This window comes from Aulostomus chinensis, chromosome 16 (genome assembly GCF_037954235.1).
Source record: "Aulostomus chinensis isolate RoL2024-O1b breed Wild chromosome 16, RoL_Achi_v1.0, whole genome shotgun sequence".
NCBI lineage: Eukaryota > Metazoa > Chordata > Actinopteri > Syngnathiformes > Aulostomidae > Aulostomus > Aulostomus chinensis.
Genome location: NC_141335.1, coordinates 4,351,755 through 4,366,521, shown reverse-complemented (window position 1 = coordinate 4,366,521; position 14,767 = coordinate 4,351,755). Strand labels below are relative to the sequence as shown.

General features: G+C 45.6%; 2 protein-coding genes across 6 annotated transcripts in view; one reads left to right on the top strand and one right to left on the bottom strand.

Annotated features, from left to right (window-relative positions):
- Positions 1-1,445: 1,445 nt before the first annotated feature.
- On the bottom strand, positions 1,446-7,652 carry nphp1 (nephronophthisis 1). Its single transcript, XM_086180717.1, has 20 exons — positions 7,434-7,652; positions 7,184-7,245; positions 6,754-6,814; positions 6,487-6,620; positions 6,183-6,378; positions 5,968-6,069; positions 5,611-5,729; positions 5,435-5,483; positions 5,259-5,346; positions 5,021-5,115; positions 4,782-4,910; positions 4,532-4,606; positions 4,316-4,426; positions 4,059-4,141; positions 2,729-2,805; positions 2,546-2,645; positions 2,319-2,431; positions 2,107-2,180; positions 1,946-1,990; positions 1,446-1,829 (listed from the first exon to the last, which is right to left on the bottom strand). The coding sequence occupies exons 1-20, from the start codon at positions 7,497-7,499 to the stop codon at positions 1,551-1,553; spliced, it is 2,058 nt and encodes a 685-aa protein (XP_086036843.1). The 5' UTR covers positions 7,500-7,652; the 3' UTR covers positions 1,446-1,550.
- Positions 2,324-14,767, top strand: part of abch1 (ATP-binding cassette, sub-family H, member 1) — a 72,326-nt gene continuing 59,882 nt past the window's right edge. For 2 of the 5 annotated variants that reach the window (XR_015109490.1, XM_086180708.1), the window contains exons 1-4: positions 8,633-8,766; positions 11,269-11,417; positions 13,662-13,821; positions 14,165-14,319. Coding sequence is in view for 4 of the 5 variants with exons in the window: in XM_086180708.1 (XP_086036834.1) it covers positions 8,695-8,766; positions 11,269-11,417; positions 13,662-13,821; positions 14,165-14,319 (536 nt within the window). In the remaining variant the exon portion in view is untranslated. Of the gene's footprint in view, positions 2,966-4,504; positions 4,619-4,731; positions 5,105-5,793; positions 5,904-8,632; positions 8,767-9,061; positions 9,277-11,268; positions 11,418-13,661; positions 13,822-14,164; positions 14,320-14,767 lie in introns of those variants that run through there. The other 3 variants (XM_086180709.1, XM_086180711.1, XM_086180710.1) reach the window with 3 other exon arrangements.

Sequence of the window (14,767 nt, the reverse complement as noted above, 5' to 3'; positions counted from 1 at the left end):
GTTTAAGAGTCTCAAGAGCAGAGTCCAGTATAATCACATCCTCTTCATCCTTCTTCATCCAGCCGTATGCTCAGCAATCCGCAAACCCTTTGAACTGAGCTTTTAAAACAAAACAAAAAAAACCCCAATAGCGTGTCCACTTTGGTGCTCCTTCACGGTGACACAGAACCAGAAGTGTGGTAGTTTGTTTCCGGCTGAAATTAAAGTGTTTGCAAATCACTGAGCATACAGCCGGGCAAATGAAATGTGGATTACACTTGACAATGCACATGAAAGTTTAGAAAAGTGTGTTTTTGGGCGGAGCTTTTTTCTGTGTTTCCGTAGCAGTAAGTCGCCATTGGCTTCAAGCCAAATACTGTATATCTGGTTGACTTTTACTGCATCATGGAGTCACACGGAAGGAACTGTGAAGTCAAGACAAACTGCTGCGAGTACTTAAAAGGAACATACACTTTTTTGGATGAAATAGTGCTTTAGGAATTCAAGATTCAGATAAAATGATAGTAAACTTTGCATTAAACACCAACAGTATCCGTCTTTTGTGAGCTCCAGACACCGATTTGTGAGTCGTTGAAGAGCAGAATGCTCTGTCATGAGATAAAGGTAAAAGCACTCAGAGAAATCTTGGCCATAACGCTGTACTGAAAAGAATGAATCAACCTGCATGTTATCAGATGCCTGGTTGTGTCATTACTGACTGATTCTGGCAGTAAATGTTACTTAAGATGCAAAACCACAAATGAAGGATTACCTGAGTTGACTAATCTCTCCGTTCACTGAACCAGTCCTTTTATACCAGGCTATAAAAAGACAGCAGCAGACTAATCATTAACTCTGACCACTCCTCTAGAACCCTGTAACTCTACCCTACACCCTCAGAAAGACACACAAACGGGACCCATGTTGAACTAACGGGTGGAGACGACTGATGCACTTCAGTGGCCAGCCAATCACAGGGCTGGAAAGACTTGAAAACAAGCACTTTACAAATAAGGGGATGTTTTTTTTTTTTTACCAAAATATTCCTTGCAAAAATAGCTAGTAATGTTACAATCAGTTGTACTAGCATACAAATCAGTTTCGTTCTCAAGATAAATTGTTCCTCCCATCTAAGCAGGAAAAATGTGCATGTAAAGCGTTAAGGATGGAGTGGCATCAGTCCCCCCCAGGCCTGGAGGACGTATTCAACAGTCGTGATAGTAAAGCACTTACGACCCTCAGCCACCGGCCAGAGAACAGGCTGCCTGCTGCGACATCTAGCTTTTGTCTGCCGTTGCAACAGTTCTAAACCGCCGTCACTGCAGGGTCAAACGACTCAGCGGTAGGTAGTGGTGTATATCAGCTCTCCTACAGGCCCTGTTTGCTCCCTCAAGTCACATGTCAGCACATCTGAGGTAAGATGCAAATGGTCTTTAAAAAAAAAATGGACAGGAAATGAAGCCTAGAGGTACACTGGGATTTATTAGCAGTAACATAAATACAGATATGACTTAACAGTAAAAAAATTACAAATTGCATTTATAACCAATGGATTTATTTGTGGCGTGATTCTACCTCGCCACTTTTAAGAGGTCAAAGGTCAACTCTGTGACATCAAACGCAAGATGCTGATGGGTGGGGTCTGTAAACATTTGTAGGCCTCCTAATTGGCTGGTGGTGTATTGGGAGTGTTTTAGAGCTTCCAGGGTGGCGTAGATGACTCTGGCTCGCTGGTCTTCAGAGGGAGGGTCCGCCCAGCGGTAAGACGGCAACAAGGGCGAGTGGAGGAGGAAATAGGCCGATGACATATAGACTTTAACAAACTCCTGCTTCAGATGGGACGAGTCCCTCTGTGAACACGCAGAGGGGAGAAATATTTAGTCGTGAATGGCAGGACTGGATCAAATTGAGGTTAATTGTGCTAAGGGCACCCTCTAGTGGTTAAACCTGGTACATACACACTTGCCTTCTGTGCTCTGCTCATGTCGTTTTTTGCATCCATCCAGGCGCTCTGAGAGAGAACATCAGTATCATCAGATAAGTTCACAATTACAACACAGCCAAAGCCTTGATCCTGGATTGAATGTATCTGCCTGACGCTAAGATGTAAACGTAAGCCCTACAGACCCTGACAGCATCCAGCAGGTCTGGTTGGTCCAGCAGCACAGGTAAGGTAGAAAGCACAGGACTGCATATCAGATCTGAAAGAGGGACATGGAGAGCTTTTCTCTCTATGAAATTAAATCATCTATTTGGATAAAAGGAAATGGAGGTGTGTGTGTGTGTGTGTGTGTGTGTGTGTGTGTGTGTGTGTGTGTGTGTGTGTGTGTGTGTGTTACCTGCATTCTGCATGGTGGGCCTGTCCATCAACAGTGTGTCAGCTAGCATCTGCCTGTGTAGAGCCAGCAGGTCGATGCAGCTCGTGCAGTGCAGCAGAGTGTCTGGAAGGAGACTGAAACACAGAGGCAGCTGGTCGGCAGGAGTCCAGATCTAGTCATGATAAAGATTTAGATCCCATAATTCACTGAGTGTGTTCCAGTTCCAGTGTTTTTGCTAATCCTCACACCTGAGTTCTATCTTGGTTCGTCTGTTGGGTGACCTGAACTTTACAATCAGTTTGGGCTGCCGTCCAGCCTGAAGCATCTGCTGGAAAACACCGACCGAAGCTAAGAGGAGAGGAGAGACTGATTGACGGGTTCTTTGTGTGTTCAGCAGTGCTATGGTGACACTTTCTGCTGTGTGTTCTTACTCCCTCTAGTGGCTGAAGCCTCCACTTCGATGTCCTTCTCATAAGGAGTGCCACCATTCACTAGCAGCTCGTAGGTCCTACACAGGGATTAAATCAGGCCGTTAGGAAAGTGAAACCGTGGACCCTCCTCAAGTGTTCAAACAAGACGCTGACGCCTGTTTGGAAACTAAACCTGTGTACGGGGACCTGGGGCATGCTGGAGAGTTTCAAATGTAAACGGAGGATCCTGAGAAGAAGGTGAAGGTTTAGTTGTATTTGACACCAAAATTAAGCTTTAATATCGTCATATTCCACAGCTTCAACATTTTGGCAAGAAAAAAACTTGAGTTATTTCCATTGGGGGTCTTTGTCAACACTCATGCTAGAACTGATGGACTAAAATCACCTGTCTCATTCTGGTGCCTCTACTAATTATCATCAAGCTAGTTTTTGACCTCTTTTTTTCTTTTAAAAGGTGTCTCGTTGTTGTTTTTTTCATGCTGATGTGAAGAGAAAAGACTCCTAACCTCATTATCATGCACACCTTTTGCCAGTGCACCTCAAAAAACAGCCACTACATTCGGCAGTGTGCCGAGAGGGCAAAAGGCCCTTGTTGCTATCATCGATTTCTTCTGTGTGGAGCCTGCACTTAGCATATCCGTGTTATCAAATAAAACCTAAAAACTGTGACAGTTGTTACAGCGACAAGCTGTGCTGAACGCCCCGCACTTCTGTTAGTGCCTTAACCTTTAACCCGCATCGATCCCACCTGTTCCTCAGCTCTGACTCAATACCTCACACTGACCCTATGACACTCTCACCAGGATGCTATCAGCTGGTCTCCCTGCTTCCTTTTCACTCCCATAAAAGAGCGTTGAGGTCAAATCCAAATGCAGTCGTCAACACCTCCTGAGCCTCCACAGCTCGCGTGTCAGTTACATACACGTTACATGCGTGTTTTCTGCAGACAGAGTTATTGTAATGCACATTTCATAATGCTAAATTAACTGATGTGCTAACAGTCTGGTCTAGTTCCTGTTACAAAAACTGCCTGGGACACAGCACTTGAGAGATTCCACTGTAAACATTTTGGAAAAGATTGGATGGGGAAACATCTATTGTGGCAAGTTTCAGATTGGATTTGTCAGGTTAACATTCTGGCATCTTCTGTTGCCTCGCATAAAACAGAACATTATGTCATTGGCAGCAAACAAGACTTAGCTACAAATCAAGCTGCCTTTCCAGATAAAACCATGGAAACCTCAGACATGGTTGTGTGTGTGTGTGTGTGTGTGTGTGTGTGTGTGTGTGTGTGTGTGTGTGTGTGTGTGTGTGTGTGTATACACAGTGCCTGTTGGGGACTGGATTTCCAGTGTCGTCAGTCAGCTTGAGAAAAGCCCAGCCACAGCTCAGGTCCCCTCTCTCCCCTGTAGACTGAAACACACACAGCAAATATCAAACACTGGAGCTTCTCAGATGCTCTTTAGTGGTCTCTCTATGAAGAGGGGGGTCAGTTTGTTCCCCTCCTTCTTCTTGTGTGAGCTACGTGTCTTATCTGCTGCTATTTAATACCATCACCATCACGGGAGTATCAGTGTGTAGCCTTACATTCCGTATAAATGTGACTCCCAGTTCAAAGAGGACACCGAGGTCAGGAGCCTCCAAATTGCAGCGGAGGAAACAGTCTCCATCGAGGAGGCTTGGAAGGATACCCGTCATCTGGAACACACACAAAAAGCTATATTTCAGATTCAAATTCAATTTATTCATCAGATTGTAAAATGTCTTTGTTTTGAGATTTTTAGACATGGCGACGAGTCATACCCGGGGAGAGAAGCTCCACGTCTTGGGATTTTTGGAGTTGTAGGTTGCCCTCACTGTGTGGATGTTACTCAGCACCTGGCGTGAACAGTAAGTCAAGTCCATTCTGAACTATCATCTGTTACAATTCACAGTGTTTGAGACCGAAATGAATTTGAACTCTGAGATACGTAACAGCAAGCAAAACACATGCATCATTCCAGCGAAGACATCCGTGTTTGTAAAACTGCACATCCAATGAAAAACAACCTACCTGAGACCCATCAAAGGCACAGAGACGGATGTGTCTGCTGAGGACCTGAACTCCAACCCCAGGAGTTGGGATGTTCCTGCAGCCCCACAGAGTGAAACACACACACGTCCTGACCTGCCGAGGACGAACCTACGTGACAGGAAAGACCCGGACACTGACCATCAACTGTATAGTGACAGTCTTAGGAGAGCATCTGTGCTCACCGGGGAAGCTGAGCGACCCACCCAGGTCTGTCTCACCTTGCCGGTGTCTGCATCCAGGAAGAGGTCACTAAAGGAGAGCTGTGATTGGCTGAGCCGAGGCTGAATATAATGACTACCTCTGTAAGTGACACCTGGAAAAAACACACACGGAACATGTCAGAATGCTGAATTCATTCCCTACGGGGGAACCGGACAAAATTAAAAACTAGTAAAGAAGGAAAAAAAAGAGAAGGAAATAAAACTCATGAATGCAGATACAAGAGTGCACAACAACCTTCGTCCACCAGTAGTTTATTGAGAGTCGATGGTCTGAAACCTGAGGGTATTGCCCCCATAGCAGAGAGCACATCTGTAGCGTCTATCTGTCAAACACATGCCAGCAAACACAGTTTAGGGCTGTCAATAAACACGAGCTACTGCTCATCATTTTGAGTATGATAGTGGTTTTACCTCCGTCAGAGCTTTTCTGACAGTTGACCAGTTGGAATGTGGAGAATCGCTATTAAAGAGCACAACGTTGTCAAAATTTTTAGTTTCAAATCCAAAGGTGGTTCTGAAACTCCAGGTAATTAGAGAAGAAATGAATAAATACCATTTAGCTTCATGAATAAAATATTCTGTCGAACCTTCGCTCTTGTTCGTCGGTCAGTTCTTCATCACCGTAGTCTTCATCCTCATCTGATTCCTCATCCTCCTCATCTTCCTCATTTTCATCATCATCCTCATCACTGACACCAGAGCCAATCTGAAATACAAGCAGCCTTCATCAGACACTGTAGTGACTTTTGTTGTGCACTTGTCTCCATTAGCTTCTGGCAGCAGATACGTGGAGAATGTCCTTTTTTTAAAATCCTGAAATCACCGAAACGCCGTGCAGAGGGGAAAAGATGCTTCTTCATGGGCTTCAAGACATCTTGACGTGAGTACTTCATGAACAAATGACACTCTTTGGGTTGAAATATCTCTTTAGAACAGTTGTGTACCTTCAGGAAGTTTCTTGGAACCACTCCTCTGTTGCCTCTGGTGTTCTGAGCCAGCCACCATCCATCACCTGTCTTCTTGATGATCATCAACGCCTCTCCCCTCTGTTAGGGCAGAGACATCAACATGAACCCTTATTAGCACATCAGTAACAGAGCAACTTTCCCCACTGCACCGGCTGGTCTGTCTGTGGCTGTTTTTATCTCTAAAACTTCACCTGAACAGACAGATCTCCTTCTTGCTCTCCTGCAAAATCTCTAAGGACTGTATAGGTGGAAGGGTCGGTTTTGGAGGCTGGTGTCAGAGCTTGATCCTCATTGTCATCGTCGTCATCCTCATCATCATCATCATCATCATCATCAGTAGAACCACTGTCATCAGCATTATCTTCACTGTCTTCCTTCGAAGCATTACTGTGGATCAAAATAAGAAAATGTAACACCTTTATTTTCAAATTTTAGGATGAATCAAAAGTAGGAATTTTACTCTTGTATTTGTAGCTAAACATGCTGGTCGCTGACCCGGCAGCATTACTGGGTCCTGGTGGTGAAAGCTGCAGGGAGAGTGTATCCAAACGTTCTAGGACGCTCTGTAATCGGAGCTCCTCCTCCACTTTCCTCTGTTCGTAGTTTCCAACTGGAGCCGACTCATCAGCCTGACGGCAAACATGAAAAGACTATGATGTTTGTTTTACTTTGACAGGACTGAATACAATTATGGCACTAGTACTGCACCACTATTACTTCAACCAAAGCATCATTCATGTTAACTGAGAGTAGGGCTCTGACCTTCGTCAGTTTCGTCAGTCTCTTTAGTGTCTTCTCTGCTGAAATCTGCAGTTCTTGACATCTGTTCAAAATCAGACTCTTTTACACTCACGTAAACCCTCAAAACAAAGTTACATGGAACACGCGGTGAGAAGCAACAGGGATGCACTGATGTCAACCGTGTTAACTTCCACCAGCAAATGATTGGTGTGATGAACGGCTGAAAGGCTTTAAATCTTTCTTTTTTTTTTTTGCTTTGAGAGCACAAAGAGATGAATAAAGATCAAGAAAAACAGCAAATAAAACATTTTTAATAGCTATCAGAATAAGCTTAACTATTATTTAAACACTACAAGAATCAGTGCATCTCTAAAGATTACCAGTGACTAATAAGATGTAGAAAAGCTCAACAGTTTCACTGAGGTTTTGGTAAGATGCTGGAGATGTTCACCTCCTGAGTGACGACTCCGTGGATTCAACCCGACTCCTCACATCTTTCAACAGGCTGTCCACCTGGGTTAGAAAGACAGAGAGGAAAGAAAAGTGAATACAGAATAAATGAGTGTTAACGATTGGCCACTAGTAACCTAGCTTCAGTTTGTTATTGTTAGCTTGTGTCTGACATGCACCGCGACACTGCTTCCCACTCCAAAGTTTATACCCCCCAAAATCCCTGGAAACTGGAATAACTGTGCGCGAACCTGCGCGCTGATGTCGTCCACTTCCCCGTGGATCAGCTGCAACGGTCCTTTCCTTTTAGGCGGCATTTAAACACTGTTGTGTGCGGATAATTCCATGTGTTAGCTGGTCGTCGAGTTAGCTAGCTAGCTAGCGGACGCGGGATGTCCACTTGTCGCATAGCAACCAGGATTTCTCCCGTCCGCTTCTTCTATTGATTTTATGGCGGTCGGCATCCGTCTAGATGTAGTATTACCGCCGACTACTGGACTAAAAAAAAAAAACAAGATCTCATTCGACTATTTACTCTCGAAGTGTTCCCATTCACAGATTGTTTGGATTGATATCAGGTATGAAATTATTTGCGTTTATATGAACAATCCGGATCGACAACAGCTCGTTTCAGCCTTGACATACCGGCAGAAACAGCTAGGAGGGAAAGAGACGGTCCATGCTGGTGTACAGTATTCTGAAGGAGACAGGCTCACTGAATCCAGAGTAAAAACTCAAAAAAAAAATCGGAGAATAAGCATTAACACGATTCTGTGTTATTGTTGGAAAGTTTTTGTTTTCCTTCTTAGGCCCCAACAGAGACAGAGGACAATGAACCTTAATGGTTTAACTGTCCCTCAGCAGGACTGAATCTTATTTTTGCTGCCATCGTGCGGCTTCCGTAGGAACTGCATCACCTGTTCTTATCTGAGCAATGACAGATGAAGAGATGACGAGAGTAGAAGCACGTCTAAAATTAAAGCGTGACATGTCTAAGGACGAAGTCACGTTTCTTCACAACCAAAGGTACTGGAGGTCAAATACTAAAAGAGAGAGCAAAAATCGAGATGAAGCTGAAAAGGCAAATCCAAATCACAAATAACCTCTCATTCACTTCCACACATGAACACACACACACACACACACACACACACACACGTCTGCCAAAGGTAAAGGTCCAGCAGACCTTTGCTATGTGTTTAACAATGTTTGACCGTTGAATTTTTTTTGGGGGGGGGTCAACCTGCTATCCTTTTTTGTCTTTAACATTTTTTTCATTTAAATCTTTCTCAATAGTGTCATATTTTTTCTCATCAAATGTTGTTATCAACGCATTCTTCAGGCGGTTGGACACTGACGCACAGATGTATGTACTGTAGTGTATTTTGTCTCGCAAAAGCAGTACCACGTCTAGATTCGCTTTACATTGAGCGCGCTCCCGCGAGTTACGGGCACGTCTGTGCGGACAGGCAGAACTCGACGTGAACACCGGGTTCAGCCTCCTCTGCTGTCATGGCCGCGGAGGCAGCCGGTCGGGATGATGAGACCGCTGAAGCAGCGGACTGCACCGAGATGGAGGAGCGGGTAAGACGCTGCTGCTGGAGCGGTCGAGCTTGTTGCTTCTGTGGGGAAACGTCCAGTATGAGTCCATCTTCATTAGCAGCTCCGTCCAGCAGGGCCGCCGCTGCTGCTGCTGCAGAGACCCGGCCGTGGGTGGGGGGGGGCGTCTAGGATGCACGCCGGTGCACCTGCGACGGTTTCTGCTTTGAGGTCTTTAGCGTCTTTAGTCTTTATGCAGAGTGATTTCAAGCGAAGATGGAGTGATGGTGAGAGAGAGAGAGTGCCCGTCGGCCGTGCACGCCCCTGCTGCAGCGCGCACCCTAAACCGCAGATGTGACAGGGAGAAGTGAAAGTGCAGCATCTGGTCGGTGAACGTAGCTCTGTCTGTAAATAACCCCGACAGCAGCCGCTCTCTTCCAGCGCTCTCTGCCGCCTCTCGCTTGCTCCTGTACCCGGACGGACCTGACCCCCGGCCGGCGAAGCCTCTTCTCTCCTCTCTCTTGTGACGCGAGTTGGTAGCAAGTCGGCAGGAAGGTAGGAATTCCTCTCGATCATCAGAGCAGAAGTTGAAGGAGGAGGCAGGTTCTGAGCTCATCTTCCCCAGGAGGCGTCGAGGCGCGATGTGCTCGAGTCTCTGCAGGTCTGTTCATCATCGACGGCGGCGGACGGAGGGATGAGACTTCTCCACTCGTCCAACAGTTCTTTTTTTGACAGCCAAACAATTAAACGACCTCAAGCGATTCCGCGGTTTCATTTAAACCGGAAGTTGAAGTGTTGTATTCATGCAGATGCCAGAACAGGAGCAAATTTCTGAAACTGAGAAGTGTGCCTTCATTAATGTGGAGCCAAGCCATTCATCAGCGTGCAGCAGGCATCCACCTGCTAGGTTTGGGGGAAGTCATTAGCCAGACTTTAAAGGAACATTTAAGATGTTCTTTGATTATTTTTTTGGATTTTTTTGAACTACTGCTCCTAAATTGAACCAAAAAAAAAAATATCAATGTTTGGTTCACTAAAGAGAGAGAGTGGAAAGAGAGGGAACAGAAACTTACTGAGTGTTCCTCCATTGTACCACTAGATCGTGTGTCCTGACTCTTTAAAGAACTGGTAATGTTCCGTCTGGGGCTGCACTAACTTTTCCCCCCTCAACAGTTCTAAAGGCATGTAGAGAAAGTTAACATCCCAGAAGTTTATGTCAAAGAACCTTTAAAGTTCCGCGGTGACCATAAAACAATGGGACGTTCTCCTAAAGTCATGGGAACTTTGAACTGCAGGACTTTCAGAATCAAAAGAGGATCTTCTAAGACCATCTGTAAAGTTCCGCAATCACGGAGGATTTTTGTCAGCTTTAGAGAACCTTCAGGGTTTACAAGGACCGCTGATCCTCCTACATGTGCTGAACCAGTTCTTCCACTTTGCATTTATGCCGCCGAGATGTTTGCGTCAGCTGATGCTCACACGCTCTTTAGTTGTCGTCTTCAGCCTGTTGACACACTCATCAGCCGATCTTCATCCTCTCCACCTCTACCGTTTCTCTCTGGGTGAGTTTTTGGCTTGGGTGTCAGTGCTGGTGTTTTCCTGCGGGTGTTCTTCCGGCGTTCTCTCACACATCTCGGCTCTGGAGTGTAGCTCATCATCAGAGACCATCGCAGTGTGCTTGGAAGTGCAGGTTAATTCATACGGAATGATGTTGAGATCCATGTCAGTGATAATAATCCGCATTTGGCAGATGTAGGCTAGAGTGCCAAAGGTGAGGCCACATAAATGTGTCAGATTACGCAATGCAATCTAATCTCCTTCCTTGAAAATGAGAGACGTGGGATTAATGGAGGGAGTTAGTAGGAGACCGGGGAAACCCATGAAAGAAGGCTGTTATTATTATAGATTACTGGGCAAAGAATTGTTGTATGATTTGAATGTTTCGTTTGCTTAAGCTCGATGAGATTTGCAGAAAGCTGCAGTAATATGAGTGCACGAGAAGGCTCTCAGAAGCAAAGCGTGTTCATGCTTTGGTTTAAAACGCTTTCTCGTTCCACTCGCATTCTTGGAAAAAAAGACTAATCTGGTCGCTGCCCTCAGTGGCGTGGAGTCGGGCTTACCGAGAAGAATGCTGTAGAACCTCATGAAACTACAACTACTGATGGAGCTGCAGCACAGGGGAAATACATGGCTTCATTTACTGATTCCCAGATGGAAAAAGTTGAATTCTAGCAGTTTGACAACAAAGCAACGCTGCCATCATTTTGTCATGAAATTTCATGGAATTTTAAAAAATATATATATATAACAAGCCTCTTGCGATGTCTCTGTGTTTGACATGCAGAGTCAACAGCGGAGGATGAGTGCTAATCTCCTCAGTCGTTGTTCTGCTGGTCTGTTGTTAGATGTATGATGATAATGGAGAGCAACATCTCAAGATCCCTCCGCCTTGTTCTGGAGTCCCGTTTGCCAACTTTCCAAATTAAAATCAACACATGGTCCGTTTACGTCTCTCCTGCGGTGATGTGATGCGTGGTCTCTCCGCAGCTGAAGGAGGGGAACATGAAGGCTGACCTGGAGGCGCCGCTGCCTGCTGGACAGGAGTGTTCCGCCATCCGCTGCCGGGATGTGTGCCGGTCGTACGGCAAACTGAAGGTCCTCAGCAACCTCAACCTGACGGTACCGCAAGGACACATGTGAGTGGGTGCATGTTGACTGACAGCTGCAATCAGAGCTGTCAGCGTTCAGGACGCCATCGCGTCATCCGCCTGAATGAGTCGAGCTTCAGTGGGGAGTCTCTCTCTGTCTGTGCTAAATATTGTATGTCACTGATTTAAGGGTGGAATTTTTGAACTCGTCGTGTCAACTTTGGCCCGATGACATGAAATCAGAGAAAACAGACCAGAAAGATCAGTTTGTGGAGAGCAAAACAACCAATATATCCGCACTTATGATGTGTTTGACTCTCGGCCTCCTGCTGCAAATGAGCAACACGCGTGTCTCTCCTGTCTCTTGAACATGCAAATGAGGCTGGAATTCTCGGGTGGCGCGTCTACCTGGCTGACCTGTCGACTCACCTGCTCCTTTGTCATGTATCTGACTGATCAGTAATCCCAATTTCCACGAAGATCATCAGGCTTAGATAATCCCTACCAACAGCACAGTTCCTCTACTTTTGTTTTTGAGAAATGTGTGGAATGTCAACGCAATTTGTTTTCAAAGCCGAATTTACGTGCTGTTAATCTTCCCTTGAGCATTATTGGAGACTATTGAAGTCAAAACGACCAAATGTCTCTTCAGCCCTTTGAGCTCAGATCTCGGGTCATATTGTTCCTGTTATTTCCAGCTTGTCTTAGTCAGAAATCTCGCAATTTATCAGTTAGACACTCTTGAAGCGTCTCACATGTGAAGCAGTCACTTCTCACACCACACTTACCTGCAAACCTGAGGTGAAAGCCCGATGAGGAAGAGCGAGGCAGAACAGCAGTTTTTTGGTTTTTTTTGGGGGGGGGGGGTGTTTTAGTGTTAAACTCGCAGGCACATTGAATAAGAAGAAGCTTGTCCAGGATGGAGAGCGTCTCACACTTCTAGCCTGTCAGAAATGTTTCAAATACCGAAGCTGACTGCACCTGGAACGCAACCAGAGAAATGAAGACTGACGCGTGTGATGTTTTTTTGTTTTGGTACCTCCACCAAGAAGGAGGTGTTTCAGCTCGTAAACGCCTATTTCCATCTGCGTTTTTAAAAAAAATTCAGGGTTTGGTATTTGCTCTCTAATACCCTGAAAACTTTGGTTTTGTGTACATTAAACAGACCCGATAAAACCTTCCGATATTTTGAGGTGTTGCTGGGAGCAGAGCCGGACAACTGATTTCCCTGTTTCCAGTCTTTATACTACGCTAAGCTAAGCTAGTTGCCCCCCAGTTCTCGAAAGAAAAAAAAAGTAAATAACTGAAGATGAAATGATCAAAATGATGAGACGAGTGCAGGCTGGGTGGCACGGTGGTGCAGTGGTCAGTACAGTCGCCTCACAGCAAGAAGGTTGTGGGTGAAGCCCGGCTGTAGCAGTGGATCTTTGTGTGTGAGTCTCCATGTTCTCCCTGTTCCTGCTGGGTTCTCTCTGGTACTCCAGCTTCCCCCCACAGTCCAAAGACATCAAGAGGGGACCAGGTTAACCCAGACTCTAAATTGACCATAGGTGTGGCTGGGAGAGCCAATGGTTGTCTGTCTCTATGTGTTGGCCCTGCCATGGACTGGTGACCTGTCCAGGGTGAACCCTGCCTCTCACCTGAAGGCTGCGGGGATAGGCTCCACCCCCCGCGACTCTTGATATGATAAGCATCAGAAAATGGATGGATGGAGTTCAGGCTGCACCAGAAATTAAATCACATCATCATCACCCATCAGGAAACACTGCAAACGCTTTGAATAGCGCACAACAGATGAGTGACCATGACAAGATGTTTTATTTAGGAGTGAAAGTGTTGAGTGGCCTGACGAGAGATTTTCAGATTATTCCAAGACGTTCATGAGGGAAAGAAAGAAGATTTAGAACTTGTTTTGTTGGTCTAGAGATTTTCATGAATGTAAACTCTTAATATATCTGCATGTCTTTTAAAAGTCCAAACATGTTTCTCTGGTGTTCTACATGCAGGTCCATCTGGTATTATCATGTGTTTTTATCCTTTATCCTTACATAGTCAATCCCTGCTTCCTCTGTTGGAAGTACTCCTGCCTGACTGACTACATGTGTGGACCCAGTTTCCATCCAGCTCACTTTAATGACTCAAAACTTCAAATGGTGCACCACAGCCGCGGCGCCACTTCTTTACGTGCTTTTTTTTCTCTTGAATTGAAACCTGGTGACGAACATCATGTATTTGAGGACGACGAGGTCCTTGGAATTTGACCTGGCATGTGACCTTGATTCTGTGTTGCAGTTATGGCCTTTTGGGCCCAAGCGGATGTGGGAAGACCACACTCCTGAAATGCATTGTGGGAACTCTTAAAATCTCACGGGGTCAAATCACGGTCTTGGGGAAGCCGCCCGCGTTTCCTGGTCATGATGTCCCAGGGAAGATGGTCGGGTACATGCCCCAAGTAAGCAGCACTTACGTTTATTTAGAGATAAACAAACCCCAGACTGTCAGCATTTGTTGAAAGTGAACTGATGTAAGTCACAGAGTGATTTGAGTTAAATTGCATGATCTGAAGTCAGTGTTGTTTAAAATGCTTCATGACGTATATTATTGTCATGACTCATTTCAAGAGTTTTGTATGTAACGGGTGATGTACGTGTGCGGAGTGCGGTGAAGTCCAGGGTTGCTAACTACTGCAGTGAAAACATTCTTCTTCCCAGATAGCGTCAGAGGTTTGGTGGTTATTTAAAGAACTGAACGTGTATCACACGCTTTTGACACTTGGTGGCTTCCTTGTTGCACAGGAACTGGCGTTGTACTATGAATTCACCATCAGCGACACTCTGACCTTCTTCGGACGAATCCACGGGCTGACATCCAAGGAGACTCAGGCCCGTATAAACTTCCTCATTGACTTCCTGGATCTACCTCAGAAGCAAAGCCTGGTCCGAAATCTCAGGTAAAACCACAGGATCTGAAGTGACCTTGCCGACGTGATGAGTCGAAAATTAAGTGCTTTAGAACCTCAGGTTTTAGAGAACATAACGGTGTGTGGGACGGAACATAACCGGGACCCTGGTGGTGGGGAAAAGTTGCTGCCAGCACGGGAGCAAGAGCCGTCTGGGCATCGAGCATCTATCTCACGTTGGCGATACGGATGTGGGGATGTCAGAGGCTGAAGGCGGTATATCCCTGATCACAGCATGATAATGTCAAGAGCAAAATGGGTTTTTACAACAGTCTGACATGTGTGGACTTTCACATTTAAATAACTGTGCAAACACGCTGACTAACACAGACACAATCACACTCTCCTTCCTATCGGCTGCTCGTAAAACAGCATGACCTCGTCTGTTGAGTCTCGGATTTTATCCCCATTAAACCGAAAGACCGCACTTCTACTGATA